Source organism: Labrus bergylta, chromosome 8, assembly GCF_963930695.1.
Source record: "Labrus bergylta chromosome 8, fLabBer1.1, whole genome shotgun sequence".
Taxonomy (NCBI): Eukaryota; Metazoa; Chordata; class Actinopteri; order Labriformes; family Labridae; genus Labrus; species Labrus bergylta.
Window position 1 is genome coordinate 31,765,994 of NC_089202.1, and position 18,288 is coordinate 31,784,281.

General features: G+C 45.2%; 2 protein-coding genes across 10 annotated transcripts in view; both read left to right on the top strand.

Annotated features, from left to right (window-relative positions):
* The window catches only part of dcst1 (DC-STAMP domain containing 1), a 21,571-nt gene extending 18,173 nt beyond the window's left edge, over nucleotides 1–3,398 (top strand). The window contains 2 exon segments of the mRNA XM_065958046.1: nucleotides 79–183; nucleotides 1,004–3,398. Coding sequence (XP_065814118.1) covers nucleotides 79–183; nucleotides 1,004–1,099 — 201 coding nt within the window. The 3' untranslated portion in view covers nucleotides 1,100–3,398.
* A 387-nt stretch (nucleotides 3,399–3,785) lies between these two features.
* Nucleotides 3,786–18,288, top strand: part of adam15 (ADAM metallopeptidase domain 15) — a 29,804-nt gene continuing 15,301 nt past the window's right edge. For all 9 annotated transcript variants that reach the window (XM_065957602.1, XM_065957603.1, XM_065957605.1 and 6 more), the window contains exons 1-12: nucleotides 3,786–4,394; nucleotides 5,323–5,414; nucleotides 12,529–12,605; nucleotides 12,865–12,943; nucleotides 13,106–13,182; nucleotides 15,489–15,735; nucleotides 16,802–16,867; nucleotides 16,989–17,060; nucleotides 17,168–17,337; nucleotides 17,417–17,501; nucleotides 17,690–17,838; nucleotides 17,963–18,140. In XM_065957602.1, the coding sequence (XP_065813674.1) occupies nucleotides 4,241–4,394; nucleotides 5,323–5,414; nucleotides 12,529–12,605; nucleotides 12,865–12,943; nucleotides 13,106–13,182; nucleotides 15,489–15,735; nucleotides 16,802–16,867; nucleotides 16,989–17,060; nucleotides 17,168–17,337; nucleotides 17,417–17,501; nucleotides 17,690–17,838; nucleotides 17,963–18,140 (1,446 nt within the window). In that variant the 5' untranslated portion in view covers nucleotides 3,786–4,240. The remainder of the gene's footprint in view (nucleotides 4,395–5,322; nucleotides 5,415–12,528; nucleotides 12,606–12,864; nucleotides 12,944–13,105; nucleotides 13,183–15,488; nucleotides 15,736–16,801; nucleotides 16,868–16,988; nucleotides 17,061–17,167; nucleotides 17,338–17,416; nucleotides 17,502–17,689; nucleotides 17,839–17,962; nucleotides 18,141–18,288) is intronic.

Genomic DNA, 18,288 nt, shown 5'->3' on the forward strand with positions numbered 1-18,288 from the left:
TCTTTTTGGCTCCAGGTTTGATCTGTTTTTCTTTTATGACAAAATCCAAATATCAGATCATCTTTTTGTGTTTATCAGAGGGAGAAGACGAGAGTTTTGTTTCTTTACAACCTGCAGCTCCAGACAAGAATTTCCTCCTCGGACAGGAAACGCATCATCAGTGAGGGACAGAGGAGCAGCCCGGTGAGCGCTTCATTGGAGACGTTTGTTAAGACACATTATGTCGCGTCTGAAGCTTCATGCAGTGTTTACACTCCAGTGATCAAACCTCAGTCTGTATAAAACATGGACGTCATCTCAGTGATGTCAACATTGGCTTCTGAAGAGGAGTTTTGAAGTTTTGAAACTCTTTTTGTACCCGGCTGTAAACATATTTATTTCTGCTGTAAAGTTGTACATTTTAACATAGAGCTCTATGAGGACTGACTCAGTGCAGGAGACAGACTCTAGTGGACACTGGAGGAACTGCAGCTGTAAAGTTAGACATTTTAACATAGAGCTCTATGAGGACTGACTCACTGCAGGAGACAGACTCTAGTGGACACTGGAGGAACTGCAGCTGTAAAGTTGTACATTTTAACATAGAGCTCTATGGGGACTGACTCACTGCAGGAGACAGACTCTAGTGGACACTGGAGGAACTGCAGCTGTAAAGTTGGACATTTTAACATGGAGCTCTATGGGGACTGACTCACTACAGGAGACAGACTCTAGTGGACACTGGAGGAACTGCAGCTGTAAAGTTAGACATTTTAACATAGAGCTCTATGAGGACTGACTCACTGCAGGAGACAGACTCTAGTGGACACTGGAGGAACTGCAGCTGTAAAGTTAGACATTTTAACATAGAGCTCTATGGGGACTGACTCACTGCAGGAGACAGACTCTAGTGGATACTGGAGGAACTGCATGTTTTAATACAGAGCTGGTAGAACTGATTTAGAAGAAAACATCTTCGTTGTTTGGTGTTAAACATGTGTTCCTGTTGAATCGTCTCCTGCAGGTGTTTGAGAGTCTGAGCAGGTGTGGGCGACGTCTTTGTTATGGCGAAGAACAGGAAGTGTCCGACTCAGAGGAGACACACTACGACCAGGGTTAGACAGGAAGTCCTGCCTCCTGGCGCATCACCGTGACTACAGGGAGACACTGAGGAGGTTTATCTACAGTGTTTCTAAAGGGACAAAATAACATGAGATTAAATGTGATTAACTTAACTTAATGCTGACAGCAGAGGAGATTTAAATGAGCTGATGACTTATTAATACTAATCTAAACATACTTTACAGTGTGTGTCTGTGTGTGTGTCTGTGTGTCTGTGTGTGTGTCTGTGTGTGTGTCTGTGTGTGTCTGTGTCTGTGTCTGTGTCTGTGTGTGTGTGTGTGTGTGTGTGTGTGTGTGTGTGTGTGTGTGTGTGTGTGTGTGTGTGTGTGTGTGTGTGTGTGTGTGTGTGTGTGTGTGTGTGTGTGTGTGTGTGTGTGTGTGTGTGTGTGTGTGTGTGTGTGTGTGTGTGTGTGTGTGTGTGTGTGTGTGTGTGTGTGTGTGTGTGTGTGTGTGTGTGTGTGTGTGTGTGTGTGTGTGTGTGTGTGTGTGTGTGTGTGTGTGTGTGTGTGTGTGTGTGTCTGTGTCTGTGTCTGTGTGTGTGTGTGTGTGTGTGTGTGTGTGTCACATGACCAGCTTACTGACACATACATTACAGAGGAGCTCTTTAAGCAGCTGATCCTCAGCAGCAGCACATGCAGCTCTGCTTCATTCACAGATAAATTCACAGGTCACCACACGCTCACCTGAGGCGCACCTTGACTCAGTGATTCAGTAGCTGAGGAGTCAAATGTTTGATACTTTCCGATACCACCTTTTTCAAAACTGATCATCTTATTTAAAGGATCAATGATTTTAAAAAGTACCCACACTTTAAAAAACTACAGATATGGCCGCTAGGAAATCGTCACCAGCAGAACCATTGTTTTCATCTGTTACAACACGCTTAACGACTGTTCTTTTCTGCTGCTGCACAACGCATTTAAAAAAAAAATTTGGGCGTGCATAAAACTTTAAAGGTCACATATTCTCTAAAATCCTCTTCTCCATGTTCCTCTAACTCTAACATGTGTCTCTAGTCTACAAACCCCCCAATGATGAGAAAAGTCCATCCTCTCCGTCTTCTGCCTGCTCCACTTTTCATAAAATGTGTGCTCAAACAGGCCGTTTGGAGATTTTCCCTTCATGACATCACAAAGGGCAGTAGCCCCTCCCCCAGGTGGGTGACACTCCCACAGCTAGGTGTTTGTTCTGCCCTCTGAGTCTGCCTTCTCATCGTAAACAATAGGACATGGAGCGAGAAAGACCAAGTACACCCAAGTCCTTCCAGAGAGGGGGCGTGGTCAGACACATCTCATTTACATATTTAAAGGTACAGACACAGAAACAGCCTGTTCTGAGCAGGGCTGAAATAGAGGGGTTTATAGACATGATCAAATACAGGATCAGAGTGGATTTAGAACAAGAAACTTCACACACATGTTTTGAGGAGCTCTGAGACTTATTTACACTGAAGAGGAGGAGGAGGATATATTCAACTCTATCCTATACTATAAATATTAAACATGTGAAATATTGATGACTTGTAAGTGCTGTATCGGTTATTTTAAACCAGTGGTCACGAGTTTTTGTAATCAGCTGGTCGACATGTTTGTAAAATGTTTGTGAAGAACAGAGACGTTTTTTATAAAAACAGGAAGAGAATTTCTTTATGATCGTTTTCAGAGGTAGATTCATTATTAACATTTACAACATCAGTTTATTAACTTTTGGACCTTTAATGGAGAGATAGGACGGGGGATAGAGTCAGAAATCAGGGAGAGAGAGAGTGAGGAATGATATGCTGGAAAGGAGCCACAGGTGGGATTTGAACCCCTGGCTACCCGCTTGAAGGACTACAGCCTCCATACGTGGGGTGCACACACTAACCACTGCGCCACCAGCAGCCTGGTTTATAAAAACCTTATGTGCAAATCATAATGTTTTAAAAGTTGGTTCATGAACTTTAAAAGATGGAGGAGAAATGTTGAAATGAAACCGTAAAGTGTGATGCATCCTGGGAGATACGGAGGGTAGATTTATAAACAAAGGTCATGTTTGAAAAACCCCAAAATGAATCTGTTTTAATTTAGCCCCGATGGAAAACAGCAATAATACATTTTCTAAAACACGGGGCGACAGATGTTGGAGACAGATCTCGAACATCACTCTCTAAAGAAACTGATTTTTAATCTCTATGAGTTTGTTTCTCCTGGTTAAATAAAATAAAATGTAATTGAAGTATAAAACCACGGCATTTTCATGAAGGTGTTTTTGAACTTTGTTGATGATACAGAAAATAAAATATTCTGTTAAATGTTTGAATTTTCTGTGAGTTTGTTCTCTCTCTCTCACACACACACATTTATATTTACTTTTGAAAATAAATAAAAGTTTTAATTCATTTTTGTGGAAGAAAAACATTTAAATACTCAAAGAATTGAATCATATTGATGCAGGTGTGTATGTTCTTTAATGTTAAAATAAGATATGTTTGGAGATATTTTTAATTTGCTAAATTAAAATAATAAATAAAATAAATATTAAATATTCTCCTTCATGTATTTAACTCTTTTAATATAATTCTAAAATTTTCCAAACTTTATTTTTGAAATAAAAACGAAGTTTTAATGTTTTGATTATCGTGACTCTGGATGACTTTTACTTTGAAAGCTGAGTCACACTGTTGTTTTTTTTCCTTAGATCCGGTTAGCTTGACTAAGCTAAATGACGTCACCCTTAACTCCCGGTTAAAACTCTTGCGGTCCGGTGTCCTCCGGTAATTAACTGACTAAAGGTCTCTCGGGGACAGATAAACCGAACTCCTCGGTGTCCACACGAACACAGCCGACGTTAACCGAGCCGTTCCGACCAGGGTTAACGGCACTTTTAGGCTCGAGGAACTGTTTTAACCGGAGCTGCGCAGATAGCGGGGAGGACCGGAGGACCGGAGGACCGGCTGCCCGCTGCTGTAACGCCGAGTTTACGTTCACTTTCCCGGTACAGCAGCAGCTCTGACCAGGTTGTCTCTGTGGATGTTACCAGAGAAATGAGCATCACGGAGTTTCAGTGGAGCCTCTCCCGGTGCTCGGACACGGTGAGGTAACGGGACGGGACGGGGTCAGACAGCGACCTGTGGCTGGTTGCCGGTGACGCAGGGAGGATGAGCGGGGCTGCTGTGCTGCTGCTGCCGCTGCTGCTGCTGCTCAGCGGCCGGGACGTGTTTACCTCTGCCCGGTCCCTGAACGCACCACAGGACGGAGCAGTCCAGCCCGTGGACGGACAGGCGGACGGTACCGACGCCCTCACCGTGACAGGTAACGGTTAAACTGAAGGTGTTTACGCACGTGAAAGTTAATCCGGTCATCTCCTCCGTGTCACCCTGTGTGACCGTGATCTTTGACCTGATTGAACGTGGGCCCGTTTCCCCGGTAACGGTGTGAAAGACATCATTAACCTCTCTCTTAAGTAACAGATATTAATGCTGCGTTCACGTGCTTCTCGATGGTTCCATTACCGGACAGTTTGCAAATGTTTTAGTTTCTCTAAATACTCCTCCTCCTGTTACATGTTATCACACTGCACTACAAAGTTAGACACTGAGACTGAAGCCTTTACAATCTGTGAATCAACCAAATCAAAATAAATCAACTAATAAAGTTTCACTATGACTCTATGACGTCACTACGTTGGTCCGTCTGGGTTGTCACAATAAAACGTCAAAAATAACAGACGTGCTGGGGTCGCAGATGGACCAGCAGTTAGGTTGCACCCCATCTGTGGAGGCTAGAGTCCCCCAAGCGGACGGCCGGGTTCAAGTCCAGCCTGTGGCTCCCTTCCTGCATGTAATTGCTCTCTCTCTGTCCTCAGGTGTGGACAGGCGGTGGCGCCCCCTGCTGTATGTGGCGTCTTCTGACAGCTCACCTGCTCTCTCTCTGTCCTCAGGTGTGGACAGGCGGTGGCGCCCCCTGCTGTATGTGGCGTCTTCTGACAGCTCACCTGCTCTCTCTCTGTCCTCAGGTGTGGACAGACGGTGGCGCCCCCTGCTGTATGTGGCGTCTTCTGACAGCTCACCTGCTCTCTCTCTGTCCTCAGGTGTGGACAGACGGTGGCGCCCCCTGCTGTATGTGGCGTCTTCTGACAGCTCACCTGCTCTCTTTCTGTCCTCAGGTGTGGACAGACGGTGGCGCCCCCTGCTGTATGTGGCGTCTTCTGACAGCTCACCTGCTCTCTCTCTGTCCTCAGGTGTGGACAGGCGGTGGCGCCCCCTGCTGGGGAAAACTCGACCCTTCATCCTGGTGGACGGACAGAGGAGGAGCCTCGCTGAAGCTCTACAGGTGAGAGAGGAATCAAACCGCCAACGGGTCATGTGACCAAACCGGTGATGATGTCATCACACCAGGGGTCATTGCCAAACAGCAGCTGGTTTATTACTGGTATTAAACGGGTTTATTACTGGTATTAAACGGGTTTATTACTGGTATTAGACTGGTTTATTACTGGTATTAGACTGGTTTATTACTGGTATTAAACATGTTTATTACTGGTATTAGACTGGTTTATTACTGGTATTAAACTGGTTTATTACTGGTATTAAACATGTTTATTACTGGTATTAGACTGGTTTATTACTGGTATTAAACTGGTTTATTACTGGTATTAAACATGTTTATTACTGGTATTAGACTGGTTTATTACTGGTATTAAACTGGTTTATTACTGGTATTAAACATGTTTATTACTGGTATTAGACTGGTTTATTACTGGTATTAAACATGTTTATTACTGGTATTAGACTGGTTTATTACTGGTATTAAACATGTTTATTACTGGTATTAGACTGGTTTATTACTGGTATTAAACTGGTTTATTACTGGTATTAAACATGTTTATTACTGGTATTAGACTGGTTTATTACTGGTATTAAACATGTTTATTACTGGTATTAGACTGGTTTATTACTGGTATTAAACTGGTTTATTACTGGTATTAAACTGGTTTATTACTGGTATTAAACTGGTTTATTACTGGTATTAAACATGTTTATTACTGGTATTAGACTGGTTTATTACTGGTATTAAACAGGTTTATTACTGGTATTAAACATGTTTATTACTGGTATTAAACAGGTTTATTACTGGTATTAGACTGGTTTATTACTGGTATTAAACAGGTTTATTACTGGTATTAAACTGGTTTATTACTGGTATTAAACATGTTTATTACTGGTATTAGACTGGTTTATTACTGGTATTAAACATGTTTATTACTGGTATTAGACTGGTTTATTACTGGTATTAAACTGGTTTATTACTGGTATTAGACTGGTTTATTACTGGTATTAGACTGGTTTATTACTGGTATTAAACATGTTTATTACTGGTATTAGACTGGTTTATTACTGGTATTAGACTGGTTTATTACTGGTATTAAACTGGTTTATTACTGGTATTAGACTGGCTGGATACTGGTTTCTTGATGCTCTACAAAAGTGTTACTGGTGTTTTCATGATGGTTTCCTCCTGTCATACTGGTATACTGGACTATTAAACACTGGTCTTTTACTAGTCTGTTACTGGTCTGTTACTGGTCTATTACTGGTCTGTTACTGGTCTTTTATTAGTCTGTTACTGGTCTGTAACTGCGCTGGTTCTGGTCTGTTACTGGTTTGTTACTGGTCTGTAACTGCTCTGGTTCTGATCTGTTACTGGTCTATTACTGGTCTGTTACTGGTCTATTACTGGTCTATTACTGGTCTGTGGTCTATTACTGGTCTGTTACTGGTTTGTTACTGGTCTATTACTGGTCTGTTACTGGTCTATTACTGGTCTGTTACTGGTCTGTTACTGGTCTATTACTGGTCTGTTACTGGTCTATTACTGGTCTGTGGTCTATTACTGGTCTGTTACTGGTTTGTTACTGGTCTATTACTGGTCTGTTACTGGTCTATTACTGGTCTGTTACTGGTCTGTTACTGGTCTATTACTGTCTGTGGTCTATTACTGGTCTGTTACTGGTTTGTTACTGGTCTATTACTGGTCTGTTACTGGTCTATTACTGGTCTTTTACTAGTCTGTTACTGGTCTGTTACTGGTCTATTACTGGTCTATTACTGGTCTGTGGTCTATTACTGGTCTGTTACTGGTTTGTTACTGGTCTATTACTGGTCTGTTACTGGTCTATTACTGGTCTGTTACTGGTCTGTTACTGGTCTATTACTGGTCTGTTACTGGTCTATTACTGGTCTGTGGTCTATTACTGGTCTGTTACTGGTTTGTTACTGGTCTATTACTGGTCTGTTACTGGTCTATTACTGGTCTGTTACTGGTCTGTTACTGGTCTATTACTGTCTGTGGTCTATTACTGGTTTGTTACTGGTCTATTACTGGTCTGTTACTGGTCTATTACTGGTCTGTTACTGTCTGTTACTGGTCTATTACTGGTCTGTTACTGGTCTGTTACTGTCTGTTACTGGTTTGTTACTGTCTGTTACTGGTCTTTTATTAGTCTGTTACTGGTCTGTAACTGCTCTGGTTCTGGTCTGTTACTGGTTTGTTACTGGTCTGTTACTGGTCTTTTACTAGTCTGTTACTGGTCTGTTACTGGTCTGTTACTGTCTGTTACTGGTCTTTTATTAGTCTGTTACTGGTCTGTAACTGCGCTGGTTCTGGTCTGTTACTGGTTTGTTACTGGTCTGTAACTGCTCTGGTTCTGGTCTGTTACTGGTTTGTTACTGGTCTGTAACTGCTCTGGTTCTGGTCTGTTACTGGTTTGTTACTGGTCTGTAACTGCTCTGGTTCTGGTCTGTAACTGGTCTGATGTGCTCCTGCCGTCAGGGACTTAAACCCTGAAGACGAGTGACCCCTCAGGAACAGGAACAGGATCCGGTCTCTAAACAGGCGCTCTGCAGGAGGAAACCAGGAGCAGCTTTGAGGAGTCACCCCCTCCTCCAGGATTACTGTAATAACAGGCGGAGAGGAAGCTGGAGCGCTGACAGCTTTCACCAGCAGCTTCCTGCACCCCCACTGAGGGGGGAGGGCACTTCCTGTGCAGCTGACTGAAGCTCTGAGTTCACTTCCTGTAAAATCCCCCCCACCCTGACTCCACCCAGCCGACAGGAAACGAGGAGAAAGCAGAAAAGAGCTAAAGAGCATTCCACCGAAAACTCCTCCCTTTACTCTTTGTTCTGTTAAAGCCGTGAACAAGAAGAGCGCCGCACGCCGCACGCCGCACGCCGCACGCCGCCTGCCTCCTGGTCTCTGCTGCAGGGTTTCATACAGCGTCTCATTTTGATTCACCTAAAGACCGACAGATATAAACATGAAGCACGATTACATCTCTTATTTCAGGGCGCACTCACACTCGGCCCAGTTGTCTCGTACTGCCGCTGGCCTGCGCTCACACCGCTCCAGGACTAACCGGGTCAGAGCACGGTTACCTCTTATACAACACATGCATGACTTTATGCGATCATGAAGCGTGCTCAGTTTAAACGACAGGTGGACTCAAACCTCTTCCAGCTGAGGCAAGCCGAGGAAGTGAACGAAGCGCTCACACAAGTCAGGGGTGAAGCATGCTCAGGAACGGTACGGATTGCCTCGTGTGAGCGCGCCCTAAACTATCGATAAAATCCCGTCTCACACCGACTCTACCCGACTTCACTCAGACTGTTTTTTCGCGGGCTGTTGGAAGGAGTGACCTTAAATACAGCGAGAAGACATTCAGAGTTCACCTGCAGCTCTTAAGGAATCACACGCTGTGAATCCTGTAAAATCAGTTTAAAAGTTCATATTTAGACATTTGGTGACAAAAGTTTAGCCTCTCCTTGAGCTGGACAACAAACATGAAGTCTCAGAACAATCTGTAGTTCAAGAAAGTGTTGAAGTTCTTCCAAAGATCTTTAAAACATTCAAACTGCAGCTGATAGAAAGCACAGCTTCATCACAGTCTGAAGTCTGTTTGGCTTTAAAAACCCACTTCCTGCTTTCAGGACGTGAGGTGTTGATTGGAGCAGCAGAGTCACGTCTTCTTCTTCTTCTTCTTCTTCTTCTTCTTCTTCTTCTGTGGTCGACCGCTCGGAGCCTCGCCCAAACTCTGCAGCTCTGACATCATCTGGAGACTGGGGCGAGAGACATGACCTCACCTTACAGAGAGAGAGGGTTTATGAGAGGAAGGGGAACAACAAGTAGAGGGGGGGAGGATGTGAAGCAGATGGTGAGAGTGGGCGAGAGAGGCTGTAAAACAGAGAGAGAGAAGTGATGAAACATGAAGACATCAGAGCTGCAGGAGCATAAAAACAGTCAAACCTGAAATGTTTAGTTTCCCTCTGTTTACATACAGCCACTGTCCTCCTGACCTCTGATTGGTCCGTCTGAGAGCAAAGATTGGAGTCACTGTGTGGAGCTACAAAACCTGAACCACAAAATGAAATCAGAAGAATTCAGTGGATGTGATCCTGTAATCATGAAAAATAATATCTACATTTTTGGGGATTTTGCCAATGACAATAATCAACCATATTTTGCATCCCTGAAAAAAGTGTCATTCAAAGTCTTGTGTTGTACTCGCTCGCTCCTTTTAATAGTTTAATCAGGAGGAGAGAGAGTGATGATACCGCTGGCTTCTCTGACAACAATGCAGCAGCCAGTATGTCCTCCTTCTAACTTTACATTCTGCTCCTGAATGCTCTGGATTTGTTTGGACCAGAGAAGGTAGGCGCTTTTAAGACACACCCCCACACACGGCCGTTTTGGACGCCCCTCGGTTTGTCAGATATGAGAGCAGTTATCAGGTCAACAGGTGTTGCAGCGATGGAAGCGGTCAAGAGAAGTGGTTCAGATAGAAGTGATTGTACCCGACCTAAAAAGCCTCTGCATGTTTCTAATAAGCTCCACGAGCAGAAACGTGCTCAAACTAGGATCAATATTGGAGATGCTTTTGAAAAATGGAGAGAGGTTAGAACACAGAAAGGTTTACAGACCCATGCAGAGCTGGATAAACACTGAAGCTTCAGAGTCCACCACATGGTGACCTGAGTGAGCATGGACTCTGCATTTTAAAGACCTGACACATATAATATTTTCAGACTTCTTCAGGAAATGACAAAAAGCCGGAATGCAACTGAAAAATGTTCCCCACTTTAAGTGTGAACAAACAGGATTGTGAGTGGAGGCTGTCAGCAGCAGCAGGGCGAGTGTTAAATGTTTTGGTCCTCGGTGTTGGACTGAAGAAAGCGGGTCAGCTGGATCATGTCCTCCTTTAAATCTTGTTATTATGAAACACTATTAGAGAGATTTACTGGATTTACCTGCTTTTTGTAGGGACACTGTAATTGGTTTTATTTTACGACCTGCTTGTAACACAAGTTGACAAAGTCCTACACAGAGGACAGGTCAGTGAACGCCTCCTGGCTGCGTTACTGTACATTGCTGTGAGGTCAGAGGTCAGAGTCCCGGTCTCTGCTGGGTTTGAGGTTAAAGAATTCAACGACAGTCAGACCCGCCCATCGTGACTCAGGCCCCCCCCCCCCCCCATCCTGCTACACAATGATCTGACCCCTCCCCAGCACAAAGTCCAAAGAGGGTGGGGAAAACAAACACGCCTCGGAGGGGAATTCTGCTCATTTTAAAGGAGCACTCCGCCCTAAATACCTCCAGAGGTCACGTCCCCGTACAGACAGACGTCACTGAATCACTCCAGATGTTAGTTAAAGGTTCTGTTTCATGGACCGCACAAACTCTGTTTTAGTTCTAGGCAGAGGTTCTGCTTGTCAACAGGGAACAGCTTTGGGCGCCAGACCAGTAGGGGTCCCTGGGGGGCTTCTTCGGGTCCGACAGATGTTAAACCACAGCAGTGGCTCAGAATGTCCAAATTTTAAATGACTGTAGGAAACGTCCTTCAGGGGGCCCCCGTCTGACAGCAGTCATTGCTAAGCGTCCTGTGAAGACTTAAGTTGGTCACTTAAAGTTTCCGTTGGTGTCCAATCATTTTGAACATAATGGCGATGAATGCTGATTGGAGGGAACCAACAGATTCTAGAATCGCCATTCGCTCTCGGAACACACACACACACACACACACACACACACACACACACACACACACACACACACACACACACACACACACACACACACACACACACACACACACACACAGAGAGAGAGGAGAAAGCTTTGAGGTATTGGACAGGAAGTCTCTCCTCTTCAAAGAGCAGCTTCACCAACAGACAGGAAAACACATTGATTGGATAACGGATGTGCTAAGCCCCGCCCACTTCTTTATGGACTTAAAAAAGGAAATGACGGGAACAAATAAAAACGATATTTATTAAAAAACGATCTCTGTTTTCCTTTAGTCTCTGTAATTAGTTTTTTTTTTTAAGATTTATTTTTTGGGCTTTTCGTGCCTTTAATGCAGAGAGAGAGAGAACAGTGGATAGAGTCTGAAACCAGAGAGAGAGAGGACAGTGTATAGAGTCAGAAACCAGAGAGAGAGAGGACAGTGGATAGAGTCAGAAACCAGAGAGAGAGAGGACAGTGGATAGAGTCAGAAACCAGAGAGAAAGAGGACAGTGGATAGAGTCTGAAACCAGAGAGAGAGAGGACAGTGGATAGAGTCAGAAACCAGAGAGAGAGAGGACAGTGGATAGAGTCAGAAACCAGAGAGAGAGAGGACAGTGGATAGAGTCTGAAACCAGAGAGAGAGAGGACAGTGGATAGAGTCTGAAACCAGAGAGAGAGAGGACAGTGGATAGAGTCAGAAACCAGAGAGAGAGAGAGGGCAGTGGATAGAGTCAGAAACCAGAGAGAGAGAGGACAGTGGATAGAGTCTGAAACCAGAGAGAGAGAGAGGACAGTGGATAGAGTCTGAAACCAGAGAGAGAGAGGACAGTGGATAGAGTCAGAAACCAGAGAGAAAGGACAGTGGATAGAGTCTGAAACCAGAGAGAGAGAGAGGACAGTGGATAGAGTCAGAAACCAGAGAGAGAGAGGACAGTGGATAGAGTCAGAAACCAGAGAGAGAGAGAGGACAGTGGATAGAGTCTGAAACCAGAGAGAGAGAGAGGACAGTGGATAGAGTCTGAAACCAGAGAGAGAGAGAGGACAGTGGATAGAGTCTGAAACCAGAGAGAGAGAGAGGACAGTGGATAGAGTCTGAAACCAGAGAGAGAGAGCGGGGAATGACATGTGGAAAGGGGCCATGGGTGGAAGTGAACCCGGGCCTACCGCTCGAGACGAGAGTCTCAACACATGGGACGTGCGCCCTAACCATTGCGCCACCAGCGCACCCCTGTAATTAGTTTTAATATCTTTAGTTCAAATGCTGATGAAACGAAGGTTTGAGGAAAGATGGCGTTTAGAGAAAGCAGCGATGGTGAAACTGTAACGTCCCCGGTAATCCTCCATCTCGTCTTTTAACCTCTTGACTGTGTGGTTGTTCCTGTTTCAGGACGGTCACCCCGACAGGCTGCAGTGTGGGCTGGAGGTGAGGGGCCGACTCTTCCTGCTGGACCTGGAGAAGAACCAGTGAGTGTGATTAACAGAGTGTTATTGAACACATCATGAACACGCTTTCTTAAATCATTACATAATCAGTATTTCTAAATACTGCGGTGAAACTCTCAGCAGATGCAGTTAAATAAAAACATCACTGTGTGAGTTAGGGGAACATTTAACCCTTTGTGTGTGTTCTCTATATTAGATGGTGTATTCTTCATCACAGTTCAGACCTAAGGGTCCTTGAACGCATCATAAACAGGGTTGTGTGTGTGTCTTGTCTCTGCAGTGACCTGCTGCCCAAACCGCCAAACGTCTTCTACTACCTGCCCAACGGCACCGGTGTCTCTGTGAGGGCCCACCCTGTGGTGAGTCAGTGAACGCACCGTGTGTGTGTGTGTGTGTGTGTGTGTGTGTGTGTGTGTGTGTGTGTGTGTGTGTGTGTGTGTGTGTGTGTGTGTGTGTGTGTGTGTGTGTGTGTGTGTGTGTGTGTGTCACCAGCTGTGAAACATGTTTGTGTTTGTGTGCAGACTCATTGTTATTACCACGGCAACGTTCGAGGATTCCCCCAGTCCAGAGTCGCTCTGAGCACCTGCTCCGGACTCCGGTCAGTCACCTGAACACACACACACACACACACACACACACACACTCACTCACTCACTCACTCACTCTCTCTCTCTCTGTGTTGTCAGCTGAGATTGAAAGACAGAAAACAGCTTAGTTAGTTTTTCTTAACTATTTTGGTTTTTGATTTTTACTGAGTTCAGAAAGCTGCAGCAGCACGTTGACATCAACTTTATTAAACTTTATTGGAGCGATGCCTTTCGGCTTGTGACCTTCATCAGGCTGCTCTATAAAGTTTAATATAAAGTTGATCTTCATATAATAAACCTCCTGAGGCGTGTCGCTGTGCGTGCACACACTCTGCGTCTTCTGTGACGTTTTACTGTAAATCTATAAAAACCTTCACTGGAAGGCGTTCTGAAGTTTTGAAACATTTCCCTCTTTCAACATCCGATTTCATAACCCCACATTCTGACCCGGACCGGGACACGGGATTGAGAGCACAGGAAGAGGAATTTTAATTTGAAAAGCAGCTAACGCTAACATTAAAAGTACAAATATGTGTTAACAGGATTAAAACATGAGGACGGCGTCTCTGACAGCTTCAAAAACATTAATCTCTTAAAACCTCCAAACCTCTGATCCCGTTTGAGTCCAGGGTTTACAGCCGTTCAGGTCTTTGTGTTTGTGAGCTGAGCTCAGCAGAAAACGTGAGCGACCACATCAGAGTCCCCCTGCAGGTCCGACCTGATCCGGATCACTCAGAGACCTCGGTGTGACGCTGCAGCAGGATTAAAGGTTGCAGAGCGACCACGTGAGCAGAACGCCGTCCACTTTGTAGTTTTCAGGTCAGAGACGTCATGAGGGGACAACTTCTGTTTAACCAGGCTAATAGACCCTCTGTCAAGCCCCGCCCCCCGTGGTTACTGACGCTACGTTAGACCAAACCGTGCTCCTTCCCATCTGATATATAAATACCTCGAGATCTGACGACTTTTCTTCATATTTAATGGATCTGATTCTTTTCTGAACGTGTCCTCAGAGAAAGAGTCAGGACACAGCAGGGCGCACGAGGTCGACTCTAAACTTCACAGAGTGACGCTCGTTTGTCCTCATGATGATGACAGACACAAGATGGTGTGTCTGGTGCAAAAATACAGTTTGTCAAAATATTTATAAATTATTTCATATTTTCAATTTATTTCTTGTTTTGAAAGGAAGAATGTTCAACATGTTCCACATCAATAAATCATAAAGTGTGTCCTGTGTAAATGTGTCTCTGAGTCCTGACTGTCTACAGTGAGGGAGAAGCTCGAGTCCCGCTGGCTGTGTTGTTGTCAGAGCCGTGTTTACATGGACGGGACGGCCGGCTCCTCCCCTTGTGTATAAAAGCTGTTTTAGTCAAGAACTAGAGAGAAGAAGAAGAACATACTCACTGATTATTTGGATGTTAGTAAGAGTTTTTAGATCACGCTCATTCTGTGACAGTTTACATGAAATGTGAAGCTACGAGCTAACTACAGAGCGCTAACATTAGCATGCTAACACAACAATGTGAAGCTACGAGCTAACTACAGAGCGCTAACATTAGCATGCTAACACAACAATGTGAAGCTACGAGCTAACTAAAGAGCGCTAACATTAGCATGCTAACACAACAATGCAGGACACAGGCAGCAGCTGGAGCTTAGGACAATTTTGACACCGCTCACGCTAAACTCCTTCATGTGAGTGTAGGGAGGGTTGGAGGTGTGTCTTCAGTATGGAGGAGGCGTGGCCTAACAGCAGTTTGTTTTGGATTCATGCTGGAGCTCAAGGGCGACACCTACTGGATCAGAGAGTCGACACATTCTTCCTTTAACAGTCTTGTGAAAGTAAACTCAGTATATCAGTTATCAGTGATCCTCTTTCAGTATTTATCGTTATTATTGATCCTTTGCTGACGTTAAGCTGCACATTTGAGATGTGCGACAGTGATGACGCCACGGTTGATGTCTGGCGAGTAGGCGAGTAGTATCTGAGTGCACTATATAGTCCACTACTTATAACTCTCTAAAGAGTGAGGAGGGAGGAGGGATTGAGTGATACAACCTCAGAGACTTATTTGGGACCTGTTTGTCATTTGGATCAGAATGTTTATAAATAAAGGAATAAAGCTGTAAGTAGATTATGAGCTGGAAGCTGTTGGCCGACTAAAAACTGAACCCAAAAGTCCAGAGTTTTTGATTACAATGGCACAGAAAGAATAAGTAGTTAAAACCTGTACAGGTGAACTGCAAAGAGACGATAAAGCTCAAAGAGCTCTGTGCAGGTAATAAGTGAGACTTCCTGTTTGTCCTCCTGCAGCGGCATCATCGCCATCAACTCCACCCTGAGCTTTGAGCTGAAGCCTCAGGAGGACCACCCTCACCACCAGGGGGCGGAGGAGGGCCGAGCAGACGGGAGTGGAGGGAGCGGAGGAGGAGGTGTAGATGATGAAGATGGAGTCCACCTGCTGTTCTCCACCAGCCCTCTAGAGGGCGACAGTGCTGGAGGCTGCGGAGTCTCTCACACCGCTGTTCCCCCGATCCACAGCTCCACACACACACACCGGGTGAGACAGAAACGATCAGCCGTGTCAGAGAGTATCGACAAGAAGTCTGAGGACATAAACACTAAAGGAGAGAAGTCAACTACGACTCCCAGGGTGCATTTCACCAACAGACATCCAATCAGAGAGCTTTACAGTCTGCTTAATGTTGAACATTACAGAGATTACAGACTTTATAGATGAAAGTTGAGCTCACTTTTAAATTCTGGATCAGTTTTCCTCCTCGTCAGCAGCTGAGGCTCATGGGTATTGTAGTTTTTTAAAGCAGCCCATCAACACCTGAGTCCTCAGAAGAAAGCATTCAAACATCTGGTCAGAAAATAACAGAAACATTTACTGGAGCAGATCTTTTCAGACCTCCAGTTTAGTATTTTTCCATCCCCATCTTGTTTAGTACGAGGACAGAGCGGGAAAAGGGGGGAGGAGCTTGCAAATGGTTAATTGTCTACTAACAGTAATGCTAACTTGGTCAGCATTCTGCAGCTGTAGCTGAATAAAAAGAATCGATTCATCACTGCATTGAAATATATTTATTCCTACTTCTATATCATTTCAGAAAATCCTGAAATTGATTATTTCAGTTGTAATGAAGCCTTACTGTGGGTTCCCCCACGTGGTTTTCCTCGCTCCTCTCCAGCTCCTCCCTCTTTTCCAAATATGGTCACTTCCTTAAAGAAATCATTCTTACTGAAAACACGGACAGTCATCTCTTCAGAGCTTCTTCCAGTTCAATCAAACTCTGAGTCAGACATTTTTTACTTGGTAATGTTTGTGATTTGTCAATCCCAGGTAGCCCCGCCCCTAAATCCTCCCCCTCTTTCTGGTCTCTCTGACTTGGACCATAATTTACTAAATGAACGTCATGCTGTGTTGAAGAAGACAGAGATCATAAACTTGTTAGGAAATGTTTTCTGAGGGAATAAATCAGCTGACAAGTAGGAACAACCAGTGGAGTCGCCCCCTGCTGGACATTAGTAAGAATGCAGCTTTAAGGCACTTCTGCTGGTACACAGTCTGTGATTGGCTGTGACAGTTTCTGACCTCTGACCTCTCTGTGCTCCGTCTGCAGTGGAAGAGAGACATCCTGTCAGAGACCAAATACATCGAGCTGGTGCTGGTGGCCGACCACCAAGAGGTCAGTTTGTTTTCATCTCCAGTAGATTCAGAATGATCGAGTCATGTTATTAATGCTGCAGTACCAGTTTCTGACACAAGGTGGCAGCACCAAACATTAAAATCCTGTCTGCTCCCCACAGTTCCTGAACTACCAGAAGAACAATAAGACCATCATCTACCGCATGCTGGACGTGGCCAACCAGGTTGACTGGGTGAGATCTGTGACCTCTGACCTCAGCGTTCATATAAACAGTTTAAATGTGTAGAAGAAGAAGAACAAGAAGAAGAAGAACCGAGCCATCTCTGCACTCTGTTTCAGTTCTACCGTCCTCTGAACGTGCGCGTGGCGCTGACCGGTCTGGAGATCTGGAGCGACCGCGATAAGATCCGGGTGGAGAAGAATCCCACTGACACCCTCACCAACTTCCTGGATTGGAGAGCCAGAGAGCTGCTGCCCCGCCTTCGCCATGACAACGCCCAGCTCGTCATGTAGGAGGACCGTGACCTGACGGCCATTAGAAGTTTCAGATTCTGGTTCTGTTTGTAACGGGCTCTGTTTACTTCACAGGGGCGGATCTTTTGACGGCACCACGGTGGGGATGGCGTCTCAGTCGTCCATGTGCTCCAGAGACCGCTCGGGTGGAGTCAACGTGGTGAGTCCTGATTCTTAAAGGGCGTTCAGTCTCTGGGGTCGCTGGTCGGCGTGGCCTCACAGAGGCCGGACTACACGGCGATATGTGTACATTAGAAATCGGTCTGGCAGATGTGCGTCCACATGTTCAGTTGATGGTTCATGAAGAAGAGGTTCATCGTGTTTTTTACACCTCCCCGTCTCTCTTAGGATCACCTGGTTAGCGTGCTGGGCGTGGCCTCCACCGTTGCTCACGAGCTCGGTCACAACCTGGGGATGAGTCACGACACCGCAGAGCGTCGCTGCGCCTGTCAGAACGAACCGCGGCTCGGAGGATGTATCATGGAACCCTCGACCGGGTCAGAACAATGAAAAAAACTACAGGATCAGAATATCTTTTTCAACACTGTTTTTTAGTTGCAGTTCTGTGAGTCGTTTCCTCCTCTCTCTAACACCTGCCCACCTGTGACCTCCGACCCTCAGGTTCATGCCGGGGCAGCAGTTCAGCAGCTGCAGCGCTGCAGATCTGTCCACCAGCCTGCTGCACGGCGGCGGGATGTGTCTGTTCAACGTGCCGCAGCCTGACCGCCTGCTGGGAGGACCGCGCTGTGGAAACCTGTACGTGGAGAAAGGAGAGGAGTGTGACTGCGGCCTGCTGGAGGTGAACATGAGCTTTTTTTTATAAGTCATTAAATATGTTACAATTAGGTTTATGCAAAGAATTGATTCTACCCGCCGCTGCTAAATTATTTTAGAGAAATGCTGTTAAAATAAAATTTTCTGTCCTTCTTTCGACACTCACATGAACA